The 22880-nt window shown below is 46.3% G+C and overlaps 1 protein-coding gene across 4 annotated transcripts in view; it reads left to right on the forward strand.

Annotated features, from left to right (window-relative positions):
* Positions 1 to 21890: 21890 nt before the first annotated feature.
* The window catches only part of TBCD (tubulin folding cofactor D), a 194120-nt gene continuing 193130 nt past the window's right edge, over positions 21891 to 22880 (forward strand). For all 4 annotated transcript variants that reach the window (XM_066381665.1, XM_066381668.1, XM_066381666.1 and 1 more), the window contains exon 1: positions 21891 to 22193. In XM_066381665.1, coding sequence (XP_066237762.1) covers positions 21989 to 22193 — 205 coding nt within the window. In that variant the 5' untranslated portion in view covers positions 21891 to 21988. The remainder of the gene's footprint in view (positions 22194 to 22880) is intronic.

Here is a 22880-nt window from a genome sequence, read left to right on the forward strand (position 1 = left end):
TGCTTTCTCTCTTCCTCCTCTATGCTGGCAACTCCCTGCCATCTCGAAAAACTTAAAAAGCAGAATTATATTAAGCTATGTAAGTAATCCGTCTTGTCTCTTTGTCAGAAAATATCTCTAGTATAATTTGAATTGAAACAAGTAAAGCGCGCTCATTTAAATTTCTTAATTCATAATATGTGAAGTCTTTGTTTAACGTGTAACTGTGTCTGTTTCTAAGGCCTTAAACCAGTAATTACCCACCTCATAAACCAGGTTTACTCATCCCCATGGAATCTCCCTGCAATACCCCCATCCTTCCTGTTTGAAAACCTTCAGGAGTTTATCACCTCATACAAGCCTTACACCTAATCAATGAGGCAGTAATTCCCCTCCATCCAGTAGTCCCTAATCTCTGTAAATTACTGTCACACATTTTCTCAAACACCACTCATTCACAATCCTAGCCCTCAAAAATGCCTTCTTTTACCTTTCCTCTACAACTTGACTCTTACTTTCTGTTTGCCTTTACCTGGACACTAATGCAGCCCAGCAGTTTACCTGGATTGTCTTACCCCAAGGGATCAGAAACAGCCCACACCTGTTTAGGCAGGCACTAGCTCAGGATTTAGAAGCATGCAATCTCAAAACTACTACTCTCTTACAATATGTAGATAACCTACTCCTCTGCAGCCCCTCCCTGCCTGCCTCAAGGAGACTCACCACCACCCTTCTTAACTTCCTCACTATGAAGTGTTTTCCTGTCTTCTCTGCTAAGGCTCAACTTTATTCTCAGTCCCTAATCTATCTAGGCATTACTTTAATCCCCACCACCTGAAGTCTCACCCTAACTCAAACTCAGACCCTCCACAGTCTCCAACCACCTACCACAACAGATCAAATATTTTCTTTCCTCAGTCTAATAGGCTTCTTTAAATACTGAATTCCCAATTTTGCTCTCTTAGTCAAGCCCCTCAGTGAGATCTTCTGAGCATGGCTTTTAAGGTCTATAATGACCAAGGAAGTAACAGAAAAGGCAAATAAGGCCCAAAAGAAGTCAGGAAATACCAACTTTTGGCTCCAGCACCCTAAGGGGTTTCATAGCATTCTATCAAGGCCCTGCTCCAGAGTGGAAAGAAAGGTCATTGAACTGAAGTCTGCCAGGCTTCCTGGCCCCACCGGTTGACACACCTGTGCTGTGGAAAGAGGGACATGAGAAGGTAAGCTGCCCCCTTGCTCCATGGAGGGAGGGTTCAGTCTCTTCTAGCCCTGCTCCAGCTACCTGTGACCTGACCTTGCCCAGAGTGCTGGGAATTGCCACTGAAGGCCCAAGGACATCATTCATGATTCTAAGGTATTTCTTCCAAGTAGCAGATAAGCTAATCTCATTTCTGGTAACACAAGGGCCATCTACTATGCCTTGCTTGAATATTTAAGTTTTATTTATCCCTCAAAGATCTCTACTGTGGGTATTGACAGTCTGATTTTATTGCTTTATTTAATGTTTAGTATCTCCTTTGTTCCTCCTATCTCAATGCCCCATGCCTATTATAGGCTGGGACCTGCTGGTAATTCCAGCTAGAAGCAGTGGTCACTAGGACTTAAACTCTAACTGCAAAGTGTAGAAATGTAACGCCCTTTCCCTAAGTACTTGCAGGTTTTATAGGTGTTGGGCGGATAAAATGTATTATGCTCACTTTGTTAAAGATAACACGAGGAGACAGTCGCCCAGGTGATATTAATGTGTGTTGGAGATGGTTGTAGCCTGGGGCTTGGTTTTGGGATTAAGCCTTTCCCACCCTTTTTGCTGTGGGGCGGTGCAATCCAGTCATGCCTCGGAGAAGTGACTTTGTATTAGAGACTACCCTATTTTGTACTTTGTATTAGAGACTTCCCTGTTTTGTATATTGGATTAGGGGTTTTGAATCTACACTATAAAATAGGGGTAGAACGGGAAGCTTGCTTCTTGGTTCCTGAGGTTAGCATGAGAGAGCGGAGAGAGTAGAGCCCGCAGCTAAAGGAGACCACGTGGAGGAGGCCAGGAAAAGCAGCCAAGATGGCGGAGTGCTGAGTGAGATGCCAGTTTGTGTAGAGTTTGTATCTGGGATAAGGAAGGAGATAGGGAACTGAGGAGAAGAAGGCTGGTGAGCTAGAAACCTTTGATTCTAGGAAACTCGGATAAGTCAGTGGCTTTGTAAGCACTGAGTGTGACTTGGTTTTGGAGCCCAGTGTGTATTTTTACTTGCCCGCCGGGTGCAAGGTAGGATTAAAGGCTATGGCCCATCAGTTTTTGGCTCCATGGTTTCTTTACCGACTGTCCGAATCCAATGCGAACCTGCATAGGCCAGAAGGCTGCTGTGATGGTGGCCCTGGCCTTGGCTGCTGGCTTTACAATAGGTCACTCAGCAAACTGTTCAAACATTGTCCAAGAGGCACTTCCAGCATTACATCATCCAAGGACTGACTTTCACATGGACAGGTCCACACACCGTAATCCTGACAACTCACTCCCACTGCACCTTTCAGCCTGCCTCACCAAATCAGGAACTTTCTACTTGTGTGGGACCAACACCTATCTGTGTCTCCATACTAATTAGACAAAAATCTGTATCCTAATCTATCTCACCCTAAATATCAACCTAATCCCACCCCATGAGCCTCTTCCAGTTCCTAATACACTATCCATCAATGTAAGGACCAAACAAGCTATATAGGTAATTTCTCCTCTTATTGCTTTAGAAATCTCTACAAAAGTAGATTTAGGGACAGGGGGACTAGGCACACTGCCCTGTCTTATTCCTATTTACTCTCTCTCTCTCTCTCTCTCTCTCTCTCTCTGAATCCCAGCAAATTCATAAACATGGAATCAGTGGTTTCACACAAACTGGGCATCTTACTAGTGCCTTTCATTGGTCCACACACCCTCCTATTTACTTTTCTAACTTTTAAACCCTGCCTCTTATATTTGTTTACTAGTTTCTTACAGAACCGCATGCAGACCTTCGCCAATCAGAAAACTGGAAAAATCTACCTAACCCTACACATCAACCCTGAAACCTGCCCTCGCAAAACAGAAATATCTGAAACCCTATATCAGCAAACCTCCTAAATCCTATCTTTCAACTCTTACAGGTCCCCTAACCCTAATATGGGAATATTCCTGAAGAACTAGGAGAATAAATAGCAACACCTCTTAAAGCTTCTCAGTCTTTTTCCCTTCACATAGTAAAAGGACAAGATCACTGGGTCTTCTTGGAGCCTACAAATGGACATGAAACATTTCTTTTAACTCAAGCTAACTGCTCTCTCCAGGTCTGCCCGAAAAAAATATCTCTAACTATACCATGGAAAAACTTTCACACACACACTCCTATACAACCCTCCTTATCTCTGCATTGCTAATCTCCAAATACCTGCCTCTTTCTTTATTAAGTTCCTACAGGCTGGGATGAGAGAAATCTCTAGGATTACCTACAATCAAATGCTCCTACACTCCTATTCCCCAGTACCCCAAGGAGAACTTCATGAGGGAAATATCAAATAGGTAGGGATGACAGCAGGAAGAAGCCGCCCCTCAGCCCAAGAAGTTCCCTCCTGAATGTTCTCCAAACCCTTTTCCTTTTTAACCACACATATTCAGTTCTTCTAAAAATTTACATCAACAGGTTCCCTGTCTCTTAAAATCTCCACATGTCCTCTCATTTGAGAGGAACCAGACAAGCACGTCTCATGAGGCTCATCCAGGAGACCATGTATCACCATGTCACTCTGTCCACTTGGCACTCACAGCAAGCAACTGACAATTATTACCCCGCAAAATTTTTTTACTTCCTCACTCAGGTTTTCAGAGACATCACCTGGTTCAGACCTCACAGCATGGAAATTGATGACCTCCTTAACTGGATGAGGGACTTGGCTTGGCAAGGTTCCCTTCTTGAGTTCTCTCCAGAAGAAGCAATAATTTTCCAATTTTTTCTCCTCTTTCTCCTCATCACCCCTCACCATATATTATAAAATTAATAACTGCCTTTCTTTTATATGTAACCACAGAGTCGAGAAATGATAGATACGTGAATTCCAAACTGCCCTCTTGATGTTCCGCTTATCTGTCAGACCTCACCCTTACTGGACTATTGACCCTGAGACAGAGGAATTCCAAAAAGCTGAGAAGCCGCCCCAAGGAGGGGCTCCGGACACACCAGGACTTTTGATTCAACACCCACATGCTCGAAGCCCCCCAAGGAGGAGCATTCCGGACATACCAGGACTTTTGCCTCAGTATCCCCTCAGGCTCTCCCAAACACTACATAACTCACCCCTAGTCTGTAACCGGTGCTCTTCTCCTCCAGGAGAAGTGCCCGGCAGGGTTCCTTTCTTCCTTTCAATAAAGCCTGTTACTCTGGTCTTTCGGACTCTCATGGAATCCAACAGAAAGGAACTCTGCTGGGCACTTCTCGGGGGAGAAGAGCACCGGTTACAGATTAGGGGTGAATTTATAGGGCAAGGAAGAATTTCGAGCATGTGTGTGTTGAATTAAAAGTCCTCGTATGTCCGGCCTGACCTGTGGTGGCGCAGTGGATAAAGTGTTGACATGAAAACACTGAGGTTGCCGGTTCAAAACCCTGGGCTTGCCTGGTCAAGGCACATATGGGAGTTGACGCTTCCTGCTCCTCCTTTCTGTCTCTCTCTCTCTCTCTCTCTCTCCTCTCTAAAATGATTAAAAAAAAATAAAAAAAAAAGTCCTAGTATGTCCGGAATGCTTCTCCTTGGGGCAGCTTGCCAGCTTCTTGTCTCAGGGGTGATAGTCCAGTAAAGGTGAAGTCTGACAGATAAGCAGAACATTAAGAGGCCAATTTGGAATTCCTGGTAAAAATCAGATTTGATCCCTGATCAGGGCATATACAGAAAGAGGTTGATGTTTCTGGGTCTCTTTCTTCCTCTCTCTCTAAAATTATCAATAAAAAATTAAGATAAAAAGAAAAAGACGAAGTTACATTTCCCTGGGAGGTCAGAGGATTCTTATCTCTGGTTTTGCTTGGACCGTGAACAAACACAAGGTTTTCTTTGCCTTAGTTCCATGTATTAGTTGAGGAGTCTGTGGCTCATAGCCTCATGATGACCATGTTTCCAATAATTATTTTTTAGATGAAGATCCTGGATCTGTTTTGTGGCCTAGAGATTGTCCCCACCCTTTTCACGGGGATCTCTGGTTAGGGAATGTGGCTGTGGATGACTTGGGGCCCATTATTTATGACCTGGCTTCCTTCTATGGCCATTCTTAATTTAAAGTGGCAATTGCCTTGATGTTTGGTGGCTTTCCCAGAAATTTATTTACTGCTTACCACTGAAAGATCCCCAAGGCTCCAGGATTCGACAAGCGGCAGCTGCTCTACCAGCTCTTTACCTGAACCACTGGAACTTGGAGGAAATGCAGGAGCCTATCCCTGAGCACCATGAGAAAGCTTCTTAAATAGTAGCCTGTGTCCCTGCCTGCTTAGCAAATACCTAGGGGCAACAACAGCAGAGGCAGCTGCGGGGCCTAATAAAGCCAATGGTGCTTTGGGGAGGGAACTGCTTATGTCTTACTTTTATCTGTGCCTCCATTCTCCATGCACCTGAGCTATACTGCTCACAAACATTAGGGTATATTTCAAAATGAATATGAAGTGATAAAAAAGGAAGCATTTGATTTTTTTTATTAAGTAAGAACATCAGAAAAGCAAACGACAAGCCAAGGAAAGTTGTCCAATTATGCAAATGAGATGTAAAACTAACTTATTTTATTGGTGAAACTGCACTATACGGCCCTGGCCGGTTGGCTCAGTGGTAGAGCATCAGCCTGGCATGCGGGAGTCCCGGGTTCGATTCCCGGCCAGGGCACACAGGAGATGCGCCCATCTACTTCTCCACCCTTCCCCCTCTCCTTCCTCTCTGTCTCTCTCTTCCCCTCTCGCAGCTGAGGCTCCATTGGAGCAAAGTTTGCCCAGGCGCTGAGGATGGCTCTGTGGCTTCTGCCTCAGGCGCTAGAATGGCTCTGATTGCGGCAGAACGACGCCCCAGATGGGCAGAGCATCGCCCCCTGGTGGGCATGCCAGGTGGATCCTGGTCAGGCGCATGCGGGAGTCTGTCTGACTGCCTCCCCGTTTCCAACTTAAGAAAAAAAAAAAAGAAAGAAACTGCACTATACAAAAGGCTGAAAGTACTGGAGTATCTGCATGTTACCTGATCTTAAAAGTGCACATCCTGCAATTTCCCAGCCCTTGCAATGCCCCTGCAACATGATTTGCCTGAATGAGAAGCCAGGGGAGCCATAGGACATCTTTTTTTTTTTTTTTTTACAGAGACACGAGAGAGAGAGAGAGAGGGATAGATAAGGACAGACAGACAGGAACAGAGAGAGATGAGAAGCATCAATCATCAGTTTTTTGTTGCGACACCTTACTTGTTTATTGATTGCTTTCTCATATGTGCCTTGACTGTGGGTCTTCAGCAGACCGAGTAACTCCTTGCTTGAGCCAGCGACCTTGGGTCCAAGCTGGTGAGCTTTGCTCAAACCAAATGAGCCCGCGCTCAAGCTGGCGATCTTGGGGTCTCAAACCTGGGTCCTCCGCATCCCAGTCTGAAGCTTTATCCACTGCACCACTGCCTGTTCAGGTGCCATAGGCTTTCTTGAAGCTGGTCAAACAAAGACGACAGTGGCAACAGCACTTGGAACATCCCAAAGCGTGATTAGTGTTGCATCCACCAAGCGCGAGAACAAACGTCGGAGACTTTCAGGGGTTTAGATCTTACTTTATTGGCCAAGTTTAACCTGCGCAGGGACGAACTCTCAAGGTGTCCGGAGACACCGTACCCACAAGGGGCTGCAAACGAGAGTCATGTCTGGTACTTACAACTAGGTCCTTATATATCCTAAGAGAGCAAGCATTGTACAGAAGCAGATGTGGCAGTTAGCTATTCGCTAGGGAGGTTGCGCGAAGCATAGCAACAGGGGAAGGGTATAGCTCAGTGGAGAATTTCAAATATAAACTTCTGATAAGGGTCTCTGACTCATAGAATGCAGGATGTTCACCCAACTTTGTGCTGAACTGTTTGTTCTCGGCCTCACAGGGACCTTGTCAGCACTTCCCTGTTCCTGTTTTTCTAAGAGTTAGACTCTGGCAGCCACAGCACACTTCCTTGAACCTAATAATTAACAGACTGTGGAGTCACTTTCAAGAGGCTGGCACAGTACAAAGAAGACGAGGGTGGGATTGCCCATCTGCCATAATAGCAAGAGATGACTGCTACTTGACCTTATTGACAAGAAGGAACAGGCGCAGCAATGCAACAGAGCTGTGGGGACAGTTTCTTGCTGCCACTAGATGACAGATATGTACCCAGACCATACAAAGTTGGGTCCATTGTGTCAGGCTGCATGCCTGGCAACCAATGGTATGCATTCCGTTATCTGCTGAACACCGTAGAACCCATAGAAGGTGGGCTCATGAGCATTGTCATTGGACCCATGATGAGTGGTCAACTGTCCTCTTCTCTGATGGGTTATTGTTCAGTCTTCAGCCTGACAATCATCGTGTCCTGATCTGGCGTGAACGAGACATGGGAGAATCCATGTTTCATGTGAGAAAGGGACTCCTTCCGTGGTGGTGGAATCATGGTGTGGGCTGGCATCAGCATTGGTGGTCGTACTGACCTCCATGTTATTAGAAATTGTTGTGGACCATAAATGACAAAAAGCCATTGTAGGCCTGACCTGTGGTGGCGCAGTGGGATAAAGCGTCGACCTGGAACACTGAGGTTGCTGATTCGAAACCTTGGGTTTGCCTGGTCAAGGCACATATGGGAGTTGATGCTTCCTGCTCCTCCCCCTTCTCTCTCTCTCTCTCCCCTCTCTCTAAAACAAACAAACAAAAAAACCCATTGTAGATTCAAGGCTTAGCAAAAAAAGGCTAAGTTCCCCCCTCCCTTCATCTCCACATTTGGCTATGATGCTGAGTATTTGCACCCACTTCACTTGCTTCCTTAGGTTGCTGGAAGCAATTTACATCCCCTTCCTCTGACTCTTTGTTTGTTTTCAGATGTTGGTAGATTTCACTAATGTATCATGTTTTTGCCTTGGGAGAGTTCCTGTCTTAGCCTTGGATGTGCAACTTTGTATCAAGGTCCTTGATTTGCATATGGCTATATAATAAAGCAAACTGGGGCTCTGGAGACTCGGATACTGCCAGGCATTTTGAAGAGTCCTCCCGGTTCCATGTTTTTGTTTTGATAAGTGTGTTTCCTTAATTGCGCACCGTTATTAGGAGACGCACCGGTCCTCGGCAAGTGGCACAAGTGGCGCCCGAACAGACGACTTGAGTATGAGGAAAGTAAAACTGAAGGAAGGTGACGGAACTCCCCAAAGTGAAGTGCACACAATGAGTAAAGAAAGTTTTGGGGGAAAATATAGTCGGGAGTAAAAGATTATGGGACAGATAGGGTAAAAAATAAGGGACCTTTATGTAGAAATGTTTCCGTATGAAGACAAATCATTGTCTGAAGAGTATCAGGGTGAGCTGGAGACAAGTTATCCTCGTGAAAACGAGGATAACTTGGAGTCTAAGGATGACTCAGGGGATAAAAAATTCGCGGCCATGGCTGCCTTAGCCACGGGGTCTCCGCTGCCCTCAGCTCCTTCCTACATTCAACCCTCTGCTCCTCGGCTCCCTTATCGAGCTGATTCCGGAGTCTATAGCTCAAAATCTGGGAAATTCCCTCTCCAACAATCTATTGACCAGGTTCAAAATGTAGGGGAAACAATAAATAATGGCTTTACCCATTTTCCTGTTGTAGAAAGACAGGATGATACAGGGAGACTAGTGCAAGAACATGAACCTGTACCTTTTAGAAGTCTGAAAGAGCTTAAACTCGCTTGTGTTCAGTTTGGGCCTACTGCCCCTTTTTCACTTGGTTTATCAGATACTATTAGTGCAAAGGCTCTTCCCCCAAATGACTGGAAGGCAATTGCTTGTGCTTGTCTCTCCGGGGGTGATTATTTGCTGTGGAAGTTGGACTTTCTTGAGTATGGATAGGAGACTCAGGTATTAGGAATATTACAGCTTTTCCTTTCATGATCTGATTTTCTTTAATGTTTTAACTATGATCTTCTGAACTATCATTTTGTTTCTTTCTTATTCTTTGCCTGGAAATTGAGGCAGGGGACCTGTGTTGAATCTGACTATAGAAAATATCCCAGCAGCTGCCGCGAGCAAATTTTCTCGGGGAGATTTTGCTTAGTCACATCCTTCAGTTCCTCTGTCTGAAAATGCCCTTATTAATGTCAGGCAGGCATCTTTCTAATCTGGATGTGCTCTGAAATCCTGGGTTTCTCTCTGGTTTGTCTGGTTCATCTAATTCCTGTTTCTGTTTAGTCTTTGTTTAATGTTGTCTAATATGTGTCTGTTTTTAAGGCCTGAATTAAGGGTTTTTTGCATGTAAAAATTGGAAATGCTGGCTCTAATATTTAGAAAACATAAAATGTTTTTAGAACTTGTAAGGAGTGCTCATTTAAATTTAAATAGAATAGAATGTAGATCCTTAAGACTTACTGATTTGGTTAGTGCATTGTGAGGTGTGTTCAGAGTTACCAGGCAAATAGCAATTTAAGTATTAGGACTGATCAAAGTTATAGGTTATAATATACTTTGTGTTTAAAAGGCGAAAGATTTATGCGATCTGAAGAGAAACCAGAGTATTACTTTGTTTTTAAATTGTCATGTTTATGTGTAAGGTTATACTCAGTTAGGCAAAAGGAATTGAGCAAAATTAAGCAGGGCCCTAAAAAGTCATTTTAAGAATTTGTCTCACGGCTAATTCAGGCAGTTAGAAGAATAGTATAAAGATGCTAATTCTGCTTCTCAGGCCACATCCTGCAAAAGGGACCCCAAGGAAATTGGTGATTTGGCTTCTCTGATTTTGCCAACTGGATTAAAAAAAAATAGGTCAGGAATGCCCTGAAATGGAACTAACAATACAAGGTAAATTTAAAGGGCTTTTAGATACTTGAGCTGATGTATCTGTTATTGCTAAGCTACATTGGCCTCCTTTCTGGCCCATTCATGCAGCAGCCACAGAATTACAAGGTATAAGGCAGAGTAAATCCCCTCAACAAAGCTCTAGTTTTTACAATGGGAAGATAAAGAAGGTCATTCTGGATTTTTTGAGCCTATGTGCTCCCTGGATTGCCAGTTAATTTGTGGGGTAGAGATGTTTTGAAAAATATGGGAGCGTTGCTTGTCAGTTCTAATAGTTTAGTCAATACTCAAATGCTCAATCAGGATTTTTGCTCACTTAAGGGTCTAGGGAAAAGAACAGCGGGGAATTCTCACTCTCATTGAAGTGGCACCCAATACCAGAAGGCGTGGATTAGGATATCAAAATTTAGCATAGGGGCCTTGGTATCTCCTACTACCCCAATAATGCATTGTGCAGACCCAATTACTTGGAAATCAGATAATCCTGTATGGGTAGACCAATGGCCCCTTTCACAGGAGAAACTTAGGGCAGCTGCTCAATTGGTACAAGAGCAGCTACAGCTTGGGCACATTGAACCATCTAATAGTCCATGGAATATGCCTATATTTGTTATTAAAAAGAAATCAGGAAACTGGAGGCTATTACAAGATTTGAGAGCAATAAATAAGACTATGGAAATTATGGGCCCTTTCCAGCTAGAACTTCCTTTTTCTACTGCCATTCCATGGAATTTTCACCTTGTAATTATTGACTTGAAGGATTGCTTTTTTACTATTCCTTTAAGCCCTCATGATTGCAAGCATTTTGCATTCAGTGTTCCTTCACTTAATTTTCAGGCTCCAATGGAGCAATACTAGTGGAGAGTTTTGCCTCAAAGTATGGCTAACAGTCCTACCTTGTGCCAAAAATATGTTTCTCAAGCTATCTCTCCAGTATGAAGGCAGCACCCTATGATGTACATAATTAATTATATGGATAATATTTTTTTTTTCTTTTGTATTTTCTGAAGCTGGAAACCGGGAGGCAGTCAGACAGACTCCCGCATGCGCCTGACCGGGTTCCACTCAGCACGCCCACCATGGGGCGACGCTCTGCCCATCCGGGGCGTCGCTCTGTTGCGACCAGAGCCATTCTAGCACCTGAGGTGGAGGCCATGGGGCCATCCCCAGCGCCCGAGCCATCTTTGCTCCAATAGAGCCTTGGCTGTGGGAGGGGAAGAGAGAGACAGAGAGGAAGGGGGGGGAGGGGTGGAGAAGCAGATGGGCGCTTCTCCTGTGTGCCCTGGGCGGGAATCGAACCCAGGACTTCCGCACACCAGGCCGGCACTCTAACACTGAGCCAACCAGCCAGGGCTGATAATATTCTTTTTTTTTTTTTTTTTTTTTTTTTTTTTTTTTTTTTTGTTTTTTTTTTTCATTTTTCTGAAGCTGGAAACGGGGATAGACAGTCAGACAGACTCCCGCATGCCCCCGACCGGGATCCACCCGGCACGCCCACCAGGGGCGATGCTCTGCCCCCCAGGGGGCGATGCTCTGCCCATCCTGGGCGTCGCCATATTGCGACCAGAGCCACTCTAGCGCCTGAGGCAGAGGCCACAGAGCCATGCCCAGCGCCCGGGCCATCTTTGCTCCAATGGAGCCTTGGCTGCGGGAGGGGAAGAGAGAGACAGAGAGGAAAGCGCGGCGGAGGGGTGGAGAAGCAAATGGGCGCTTCTCCTATGTGCCCTGGCCGGGAATCGAACCCGGGTCCTCCGCACGCTAGGCCGACGCTCTACCGCTGAGCCAACCGGCCAGGGCCTATTCTTATTACTCATTCAGATAAAGTCACTGTGTTGACCATTTTGCAACAACTAGAATATTCTTTTTTTTTTTTTTTTTTTTTTTTTTTTTATTTTATTTATTCATTTTAGAGAGGAGAGAAAGAGGGAGAGAGAGAGAGAGAGAGAGAGAGAGAGAGAGAGAGAGAGAAGAGAGAGACAGGGGGGAAGAGCTGGAAGCATCAACTCCCATATGTGCCTTGACCGGGCAAGCCCAGGGTTTCGAACCGGTGATCTCAGCATTTCCAGGTCGACACTTTATCCACTGCGCCACCACAGGTCAGGCCTAGAATATTCTTTGAAAGAATCAGGACTTTATATAGCTCCTGAAAAGGTACAGCAATCTTTTTTTTTTTTTTTTTTTTTTATAAAGATCAAGTAAATTTATTTATTTACAGAGACAGAGAGAGTCAGAGAGAGGGATAGACAGACAGGAACGGAGAGATAAGAAGCATCAATCAGTTTTTCGTTGTGCATTGTGACTTCTTAGTTGTTCATTGATTGCCTTCTCATATGTGCCTTGACTGCGGGCCTTCAGCAGACCGAGTAACCCCTTGCTGGAGCCAGCGACCCTGGGTTCAGGCTGGTGAGCTTTTTGCTCAAGCCAGATGAGCCCGTGCTCAAGCTGGCGACCTCGGAGTCTCGAACCTGGGTCCTTCCACATCCCAGTCCAGTGCTCTATCCACTGCGCCACCACCTGGTCAGGCAAGGTACAGCAGCAATCTTTATCTTTTTCTTATTTAGGACAAATTATTGAGGGACAACAAATTCGCCCACAGAAAATAGAAATCAGGACACATCATTTGCGAACTTTAAATGATTTTCAGAAACTGTTAGGAGACATTTATTGGCTTAGACCTTCCTTGAAATTAACTACTGGAGAACTGAAGCCACTTTTTGATATTTTTAGAGGCTCAGCTGAACCAGCTTCTCCTCGGCTACTTACAGCTGCAGGACAACAAGTTTTAAAGCTTGTAGAAAAGGCCTTGCAGCAAGCACAATTAAAACACATAAATCCTGAAGAATCAATTGCCTTACTAATTTGTCCCTCGAGTTACACTCCAACGGGACTATTGTGGCAAGTTTCAGGTCCTATCGAATAGACTCATTTGGCTGTTACTTCTAAAAAAGTTTTATCTTCATATTTTGATCTTGTTGCCTCCTTGATTATCAAGGGGTGTAGGCAACTCTTACAGCTTATAGGTTTTGAGCCTCAAATTATTGTTGTTCCTTTTTCAAAGGATCAACAACAATGGCTCTGGGAAACTTCCACTAAATGGCATATTGCTTTTGCAAATTTTACAAGCCAAATTGATTCTCACTACCCAGCTGATAAAATAGTAACATTTGTATTTCCTAAAACAATTGTTAATGAGCCCATTCCTGAAGCACCTGCAGTCTTTACTAATGGGTCCAGCTCAGGAATAGCAGGCTTAATAATCAATAGACAACTTTATACTGAAATAGTCACCTTAAAATCAGCTCAAAGAGTAGAATTACATGCCATTATCATGGCTTTTTAGCATTTGCCATATTCCTCCTTTAATCTGTATCCAGACAGCAAATATTTACTTACGGTTTTCACTGTAGAGACTGCTGTCTTAGGGACAACTGCTGATGAGGAACTAATTCAGCAGTTTCTCCTTCTTCAAAGACTTGTACATCAACATATAGCTCCATGGTGTTTTTTTTAATTATTTTTATTTTATTTAGTCATTTCAGAGAAGAGAGAGAGAGAAGGTGGGGAGGAGCAGGAAGCATCAACTCCCATAAGTGCCTTGACCAGGCAAGCCCAGGGTTTCAAACTGGCAACCTCAGCATTCCAGGTCAAGGCTTTATCCACTGCACCACCACAGGTCAGGCGAGCTCCATGTTTTATAGGACATATTTGAGCTCACTCCATGCTCCCTGGAGCTTTAGCAAAAGGGAATGCCCTTGTTGATCAAACTACCCAAAAGAAAATTATTGGAGCAACCTAGACAAATCAAGCAATTCAGTCTCATACTGTTCATAACCAGAACGCTGCAGCCCTGTGTAAACAGTTTCAACTTTCTCGGGAAGCAGCACGGCAGATTGTTAAATCTTGTCCAAGAGGTCCTATACTACAATCTGTCCCTTCATTTGGAGTTAATCCTACCAGGACAACTTTGGCAAATGGATGTTACTCAATACCTTCATTTGACAAACAGTCCTATGTCCACATTACAGTAGATACTTATTCTGGATTTATGGTAGCATCTGCCAGGACAGGAGAGGCTGCTAAGCATGTTATAGCTCATTGTCTGTATGCATTTTCTATTATTGGACTTCTTGATGTGATTAAAACTGACAATCTTCCTGCATATGTAGCAAAAGCATTTACTATATTTTGTAAACCTTTCAAATTACGGATATTTCTTAAAATCTTTAAAGTCAAGGTATTATTAAAGTGTACCCAGCAAATATTTAAGGTCAATTTAAAAAAAATATATAAAAGGGGGAGTCATATCCTGGAATTCCTGCAAGTCTACCTTATCTTTAAAAAAATTTCTTTTGAGGCCCTTGCCAGTTGGCTCAGTGGTAGAGCGTCGGCCTGGCGTGCAGGAGTCCCAGGTTTGATTCCCGGCCAGGGCACACAAGAGAAGCGCCCATCTGCTTCTCCACCCCTCCCCCTCTCCTTCCTCTCTGTCTCTCTCTTCCCCTCCCGCAGCCGAGGCTCCATTGGAGCAGAGTTTGCCCAGGCACTGAGGATGGCTCTGTGGCCTCTGCCTCAGGCGCTTGAATGGCTCTGGATGCAACAGAGCTACGCCCCAGAGGGGCAGAGCATCGCCCTATGGTGGGCATGCTGGGTGGATCCCGGTCGGGCGCATGCGGGAGTCTGTCTGACTGCTTCCCCGTTTCCAGCTTCGGAAAAGTGCAAAAGAAAAAAAAATTCTTTTGAATGCCGATGAACAGGAGATGCCAAATCTTTTCCTCCTGCAAATTTCTACCCTCTTTTATTTGATTCAGCTAATAACGCTGCTTTGTCTTTTTCCAAATAGCTCCAGATATACTGAAAAGGTTTATATAGGTGGATGGGGATCTTCAAACCCCTCAGCGAGATCTTCTGAGCATGGCTTTTAAGGTACCAAAAGGCAGAAAAAGCCCAATAGAGATCAGGTGAAATACCAGCTCTTGGGATACGCCCTTAAAGGCTCCAACGCCCCAACAGGGTCTCATAGAACTCCATCTGGGCCCTGCTTCAATAGTGGAAAGGAAGGTCATTGAACCTAAGCCTGCCAGACTTACATGCCTTTGCTGTGAGGAAAAAGGGAAGTAAGCTGCCCCCTCGCTCCTCTAAGGGAGGGTTCAGTCTCTTCCAGCCCTGCTCCAGCCACCTCTGACCTAACCTTGCCCAGAATGCTGGGGTTTGCCACTGAAGGCTGAAGGTGCCCAGGGCCGTTGGCCCCATCTACGACACTGTGGATGAGCCTAGGGTTTTTCTTCCAAGTAGCAGGTAAACTGATCTCATTTACACAAGGGCCACTTAACTATTTCTTGCCTGAATATTCAGGTTTTTTATTCTTCCCTTGAAGATCTCTGTTGTGGGTGTTGATAGTCCTATTTTCTGCTGCTTTGTTTAATATATAGTATTTCCTTTATTCCTCCTGCCTCAATGCCCCACTCATATTTTAGTCTAGGACCTACTCCTAATAGAGAGCTCCTTTTTTCCTTTTTTGCCAACTTACAAATTTACCTCTGCCACCCAGCTTAGTGTATCCCAAGGTTCTCCTCACCACCCCATGGCTGTAAAGCTCCAGTATAAGACCCCCTGGGTTCATCTTTCCAGTTTAAAGAAAACAAAAGCTCAGTCTCCACACATGCTGCAGATGGCTTTTCCAGTCTACCTGAATCATTACCAGCTAGGAGCAGCAGTCATTGGGACTTGGACGCTAGCTGCAAAGTATAAAAATTTGACAACAATTTCAGTGCTGTGCGGATTTTTCCTGAATGTGGACTTTTCCTGGACTCCTGCTCCTGTGACAGCTTTTGATGGACTGAATTGGGGTTGGGTTGCATTTGCAGAGATTTGGAATGGTGTTGGTGCCAACTTGGACTTGTTGAACACGTTAAGGACATTACTCTTTCATACATTCTTGTTATATTGGCTAAGAATTTGCTTAAAGGCTTTAATCACTATAATGTTTTCAAATATTTGGGTATCTGTTAGTATTGGCTATCCTAATTTTGTGTTTATTCTGTATTTTTTCAGTCTGCCTCCAAATTAGAATCTGGGAAACTAGGAAATCAGATGAGTGCAATTCTCAGCTCACAAATTAAGAATAAAAAAGAAAAGGGGGATATGTTGTGAGCCATAAATGACAAAAAGCCTTTGTAGATTTGAGGCTTAGCAAAAGGCTAAGTTCTCCCCCCTTCACCTCCATATTGGCTATGATGCTGAGTATTTGCACCCACTTCACTTGCTTCCTTAGGTTGCTGGAAGCAATTTACATGCCCTTCTTCTGACTCTGTTTGTTTTCAGATGTTGGTAGATTTCACTAATGTATCCTGTTTTTGCCTTGGGAGAGTTCCTGTCTTAGCCTTGGATGTGCAACTTTGTATCAAGGTCCTTGATTTGCATATGGCTATATAATAAAGCAAACTGAGGCTATGGGGACTCAGATACTGCCAGGCATTTTTTTTTTTTTTTTTATACAGAGACAGAGAGAGTCAGAGAGAGGGGTAGATAGGGACAGACAGACAGGAACCAGGAACGGAGAGAGATGAGAAGCATCAATCATCAGTTTTTCGTTGCAACACCTTGACCATGGGGCTACAGCAGACCGAGTAACCCCTTGCTCGACCTTGGGTCCAAGCTATGAGCTTCGCTCAAACCAGATGAGCCTGTGCTCAAGCTGGTGACCTCGGGGTCTCGAACCTGGATCCTCCGCATCCCAGTCTGACTCTGTATCCACTGCGCCACCGCCTGGTCAGGCAACTGCCAGGCATTTTGAAGAGTCCTCCAGGTCCCATTGTTTGTTTTTTTTATTTTTATTTTTTCTTTATTCATTTTTTAGACAGGAGAGGGAGAGACAGAGAGAGAGGAGAGACAGAGAGAGAGAAGGGGGGAGGAGCTAGAAGCATCAACTCCCATATGTGCCTTGACCAGGCAAGCCCAGGGTTTCGAACTGGCAACCTCAGCATTTCCAGGTCGATGCTTTATCCACTGCGCCACCACAGGTCAGGCCCCCATTGTTTTTTGATGTGTGTTTCCTTAATACCGCACCATTATTAGGAGCTGTGCTGGTCCACGGCAAGAAATGGATCGCTGACTGCTGTCAGATATCAAGATGAGGTCCTACATCTTACAGTGGTACCCTATGCTGGAGCAGTTGGAAACAACTTTCTTTTTATGGACAATACTGCAAGGCCCCACTGTGTGCATTTTGTCAACAATATGCTAAAGGAGGCAGGAATCGAACGCATGAACTGGCCTTCATGTTCTCCAGACCTGAATCCCATTGAACATGCTTGTTATACACTGGGAAGATGTCTGGCAAATTGTCCAATGCCTCCCACAACACTTCTTTTTTTTTGTATTTTTCCAAAGCTGGAAGCAGGGAGGCAGTCAGACAGACTCCCGCATGCGCCCGACCGGGATCCACCCGGCATGCCCACCAGGGGGTGATGTTTTGCCCATCTTGGGACGTCGCTCTGCCGCAATCAGAGCCATTCTAGTGCCTGAGGCAGAGGCTACAGAGCCATCTTCAGCGCCCGGGCAAACTTTGCTCCAATGGAGCCTTGGCTGCTGGAGGGGAAGAGAGAGACAGAGGAAGGAGAGGGGAAGGGGTGGAGAAGCAGATGGGCGCTTCTCCTGTGTGCCCTGGCTGGGAATCGAACCCGGGACTCCTGCACTCCAGGCCGATGCTCTACCACTGAGCCAACCGGCCAGGGCCCCCACAACACTTCTTGAGTTGGAAGTTGCCCTGGAGCAAGAGTGGCAGAGGATCCCACAGGAACTGCTGGACAGTCTGATCATCTTCATGCCCCATCACTGTCAGTGTGTGGCACTCTGGTCCAGTTTGACATGCTTCTGTTCACCCCACTGTAAGAATGAGACAGCACTGTTACACCAGGTGTGCAGGCTTTATTAGAGGAGAAAGACCTGCCAGGGCACTCCTCCGGGAGAAGAGCACTGAAACAGACTCTGAGGCAAACATTTATTAAGGTGGGGAGAGCTTTGAGCAAGTGTGCATTGAGTCAACAATTCTGGTATGCTCCCTTCTGCAGTCCTACGATTTCAGCTTCCTGGAATGCTTTTCCTCGGGGCAGCTGACCACCTCCCTAGAACTTTTTTGCTTCAGGAGTGATAGTAAGTAAGCAAGGGTGGGGTCCGATAGACAATGGAACGGCAAAAGGGCAGTTGGAAGTTCTAATGAATTCATGTATCTATCACCCACCAATATGTCACTTGCTACTCAATCATGATCATTGAGTTTGCATCTCATTAGCATAATCAAACTTTCTTTGACTTGTTTGCTTTTCTGATATTCTTGTTTAATAAAAAAATCTTTTTTTTTTACTGCTTCATATTCATTTTGAAATATTACCTAATTTTGGTGAGCAGTATAGTTTACCCAGGCCACCTGAAAGGTCTCCAACAGATTCATTACATACCAGAGTCTGGGGGATATTTGAAATTTAGATATTTTCATGATGATTACATACAAATTGACACAAATTTGGGGTTTGCTTAGGCAGAAGATGGTGTCCATCGCCCTGTCAACATGGGGCTCTTCTTTTAGCCCAGGCACAGCTGGAAACCAAGAGTTCCCCACTTTTTTTTTTTTTTTTGTATTTTTCCGAAGTTGGAAACCGGGAGGCAGTCAGACAGACTCCCGCATGCGCCTGACCAGGATCCACCCGGCATGCCCATCAGGGGGCGATGCTCTGCCCATCTTGGGGCGTCGCTCTGGCGCAATCAGAGCCATTCTAGCGCCTGAGGCAGAGGCCACAGAGCCATCCTTAGTGCCCAGGCCAACTTTGCTCCCATGGAGCCTTGGATGCGGGAGGGGAAGAGAGAGACAGAGAGCAAGGAGAGGGGGAGGGGTGGAGAAGCAGATGGGCGCTTCTCCTGTGTGCCCTGGCCAGGAATCGAACCTGGGATTCCTGCACGCCAGGCCGACGCTCTACCACTGAGCTAACAGGCCAGGGTGAGTTCCCCACTTCTTAAGCAGCACCTCTGGGACTGAGTGGGGTGGGAGCCCTTGAGGTGGGACAGATGCAAGGAAGGGCTGGCATTTGGGCTGCAGCACTGCCCAGCCCCTCTCCTCTCCACAGTTTTGAGTGAGTGTGTGTCGGGAGCCGATAAACAGCTGCTGCTTGACACAGTCACAGCAATGAAGAAGAGGCGCAATGACACTTTCCCTCTAATTTCTTGGATTTATCTGAATTTTCTTTTCCCCCTTTATCTGGGTGTGTGTGCTATCATTTATGGCACAGGGATAATAACACCATGCTTTCCCTGCAGATTGCTTTCACTGCAGATTTGCAGTAATTTCTCTGGAAATGAAACAGAAGGTGTGAATTCCACAGAAAAGACTATATACCCTCTTGCCTAGGCTTGTAGACATTGGAGCCTTGTAAAACCAGGAGCCAGGGCTAGGGCCACCATCACAGCAGCCCAGCCCATGCAGGTTCGCATTGGATTCGGACAGTCGGTAAAGAAACAACGGAGCCACAAACTGGTGGGCCATAGTCTTTAATCCTAGCTTGCACCCGGTGGGCAAGTAAAAACATACACTGGGCTCCAAAACCCAGTCACGTTCAGTGCTCACAAAGCCACTGACTTATCTGAGTTTCCTAGAATCAAAGGTTTCTAGCTCACCAGCCTTATTCTCCTCTAATCATCCCAGGAACCAAGAGCGCAACTTCCCGCTCTGTCCCCATTTTATATTGTAGCTTCACAACCTCTAATCCAATATACAAAATAGGGAAGTCTCTAATACAAAGTCACTTCTCTGAGGCATGATTGGATTGTACCACCCCACATCAAAAAGGGTGGGAAAGGCTTAATCCCAAAACCAAGCCCCAGGCTACAAGGATTCTGCCTGCCTTTAGCCCACCCAACACACATTAATACCACCTGGGCGACGGCCTCCTTGTGTTATCTTTAACAAAGTGAGCATAATACATTTTATCTGCCCAACAAGCCTGAATATCTCCCTTAAGGGGCTAGGTCTGTAGGAAATCTCTCTCCTAAAAATCCTATTAGGGAAATCTAGATAGTAATTTATGAGTGGATAGGAAACAGAAACTAAACACAAAAGCATCTTTCAGCCTTTACCCAATCTATTGCTTACTACCTTAGCCTTTTCACATTATAGAACAGGGGTTGGGAATCTATGGCTCATGAGCTAGATGTGGCTCTTTTGATGGCTGCATCTGGCTCACAGACAAATCTTTAAAAAAAAAAAATGTTAAAAATATAAAACATTCTCATATATTACAATCCATTCATTTCCTACCACTCATGTTCATGGTTGCGGGTGGCTGGAGCCAATCACAGCTGTCTTCCGGCACAACACCAAATTTTTATTGGATAATGCGTAACATACATGGGTCTTTGTATGGCTCTCACAGAATTACATTTTAAAATATGTGGCGTTCATGGCTCTCTCAGCCAAAAAGGTTCCTGACCCGCGTTATAGAAGAATAGAAAAACTTTCCATTCCTCTCACATAGCTAGCCTTTAGGTAGTGGAACGTTCTGGGAAAAATAGAACTTAACTAGTAGATGAAAATAGTAGACAAATATAATTTTTATTAGACAATAGGCTGCTAAGTAAGATGGAATCAATAGAGTTATTTTAGAAGCTTGTGCCAATATTGTTGCTGCTGCTCAAGTTATTGTATAACTGTACTTAATGGCTTACCACCTGATTTATAGCTTAAAGAAATGTACTAACCCTTTCCTGGAATATTTACTCATATTAAAGCAAAAACAACTGTATTTTGCATACCATGTGATTATAACTTCAATGTATTCTGCATACCATGTGATTATAATTTAGTGTATAAAAATAAAGCTAGACTAGCCATTGGCAGAGATGTCTGGCAGATGAGCTAAATGAATTCGGCTCTCTCACTCGTTTTGTGCCGACGCCATCCATTCCTCTGGGACCCCTGGATTCCCCCCAGGGCAGGACCCCGGCAGGTGTGTTTTCCGCTGGATAAAAAAGAGGGTGAAGGCAGGGAGAGAGCCTTAGGCAGTGGGGTGTGCCCCACAACTGGGATGTCTGTGGTGTACAGGGTGGTTGGGATGTCCACGGTGGGCTCTTTGTTCAGGACATTGGGGCTGTCACTGTTGAAGGCATCTGCCTGGGGACAAGCAGTGCCTAGTAGAGTCTCCCGGGGCATCGAGGCCGTCCACGTATATGTCTCTACAGTCAGGAGACTACGGATTACCAGTCCCTTTAATTAGTGGCAGTATGAGGACCCATGTTTCTCTTTTCTGTAAAGTGCTGTTGTCTAGTGGAATTGGTTCCCAACATAGACATATGAGCCTGTTGGGCCTGTTGAAGACTTCCTAAAAAGAAGTCCATCCTAAACGCTTCCTTACAAACATCTGACGATCTCAAACACAAACTGCCATCATGGGTAGAACCCAAGTCTGCCCGATGCTGTCTGGAGCTGACGAGCGCAGAGGCTGCCAGGGCAGCTGCGCTGCTACCAGACCTACGGCGCTAGGAAAGCTCCGGAAATGGCATAGGGGGCCGGTGGTTCCGGGCCTAGGGTGTCTTCCTCCAATCCCCAGCAAGGACCGCATCCCAGCCACCGCCCGATTGCCCAAAATGCCACTACCATCCCAACAGGTTCAGAAGCCCCTGCCCCCGCTCACTAGCTTAGACACGCCCCCCGACTTCGTCTCCCCCCCCCCCCCCCCCCACGGGCCCAAACTTCCCCTGACCCCGCCTCAGACTCCGCTCGGACTCCACCCCCAACATTGCCCGGGCTTTACGCCAACTGGGCTCGGTTCTTCGGGCCCGCGCCCCTTCCGAGCGTGGCTCCGCCTTCATGCGCTCCTTTTTGATGACTTGCGCGCGCCGTAGAGGGGCCTGCGTGTGAGGTCGGAGGTCGCGAGGCGGGGCTAGCATCGTTCGCTCCGTTTGCTGCTTCCTTGTGTGCTTTCGCCAAAGTTGAACCTGTGTCCCGCGTCCCGATGCTGAGAATGGACCTGAGCGAGGAGCTTCCTGCGGGTGCGCAGAAGGACGGGCTGGAGGATGGGCCTGAGGACGGAGCACTGGCTCGCGGCGGGGCCCTCGAGGCTTTCAACGACAGCGCAGAGACTCGCGCTCTCCTGGGCCGCTTGCAGGCGGTGTTCAAGGACCGCACGGCCTGGGAGAGCACCCTGCAGCGGTTCCGAGGTGCGTGCTAGGCCGGAGGGCGGGAAGAGGCTTTGCGGGCCCTGATGCTGCCCTTCGTTTCCTTTCTCATGTGACTGCGTAGGCCACTAGCAGGCGCCGGTCTCAAACTCGGCGCCTGCCTGAGTGAGACCATGTGGTGTGGGCGCATGCCGCGCCTGGACGGTGAGGGTGGCTGTGCGGACCTGGGTGGTCTAACTTCCAGTCTTAAGAACACGGCGGAGCACAGGTTCTCCCGAGAGCGGTGAGAGTGGGGTGAGGCAGGTGCTGAACAGAAACCCTCACCGCTGAAGGCGCTCCGGAGGGGAGTTACTGAGCAGCGCCGTGGGACCAGGTCTGGCGCGTGCAGCCCAGTCTCCTGGAGTTGCGGTGCGTGCTACTGCAGGCGTCCTTTAGTTGCTGGTTGAGGGAGCAAAGGGCTGTGCGGACTGCTGCGGCGGTCGGCGCCTGGTCCCTGCGGAGCTGCAGCCTGGGAAGTTCAAGGTGCGGGGGCCCTGCTCGGCGACTTGGCCGTCCTCCGGGTGAGAGTGGTTCTTTGAAGCTAATTCGGGGTTTGAGCACACGTGCAGGAGGGTCCTCAGTGGTTCGCGGGTTGCAGCCGCAGTCGACTAACTTCTCGTGTTCTTCCACACTTCGCACGCTGGAACTTAGGACAGCGCGGAATAGCTCCTGTCACAGCAGCTGCAGCCC

The sequence above is a fragment of the Saccopteryx leptura genome, chromosome 4 (assembly GCF_036850995.1).
Source record: "Saccopteryx leptura isolate mSacLep1 chromosome 4, mSacLep1_pri_phased_curated, whole genome shotgun sequence".
NCBI classification, from domain to species: domain Eukaryota; kingdom Metazoa; phylum Chordata; class Mammalia; order Chiroptera; family Emballonuridae; genus Saccopteryx; species Saccopteryx leptura.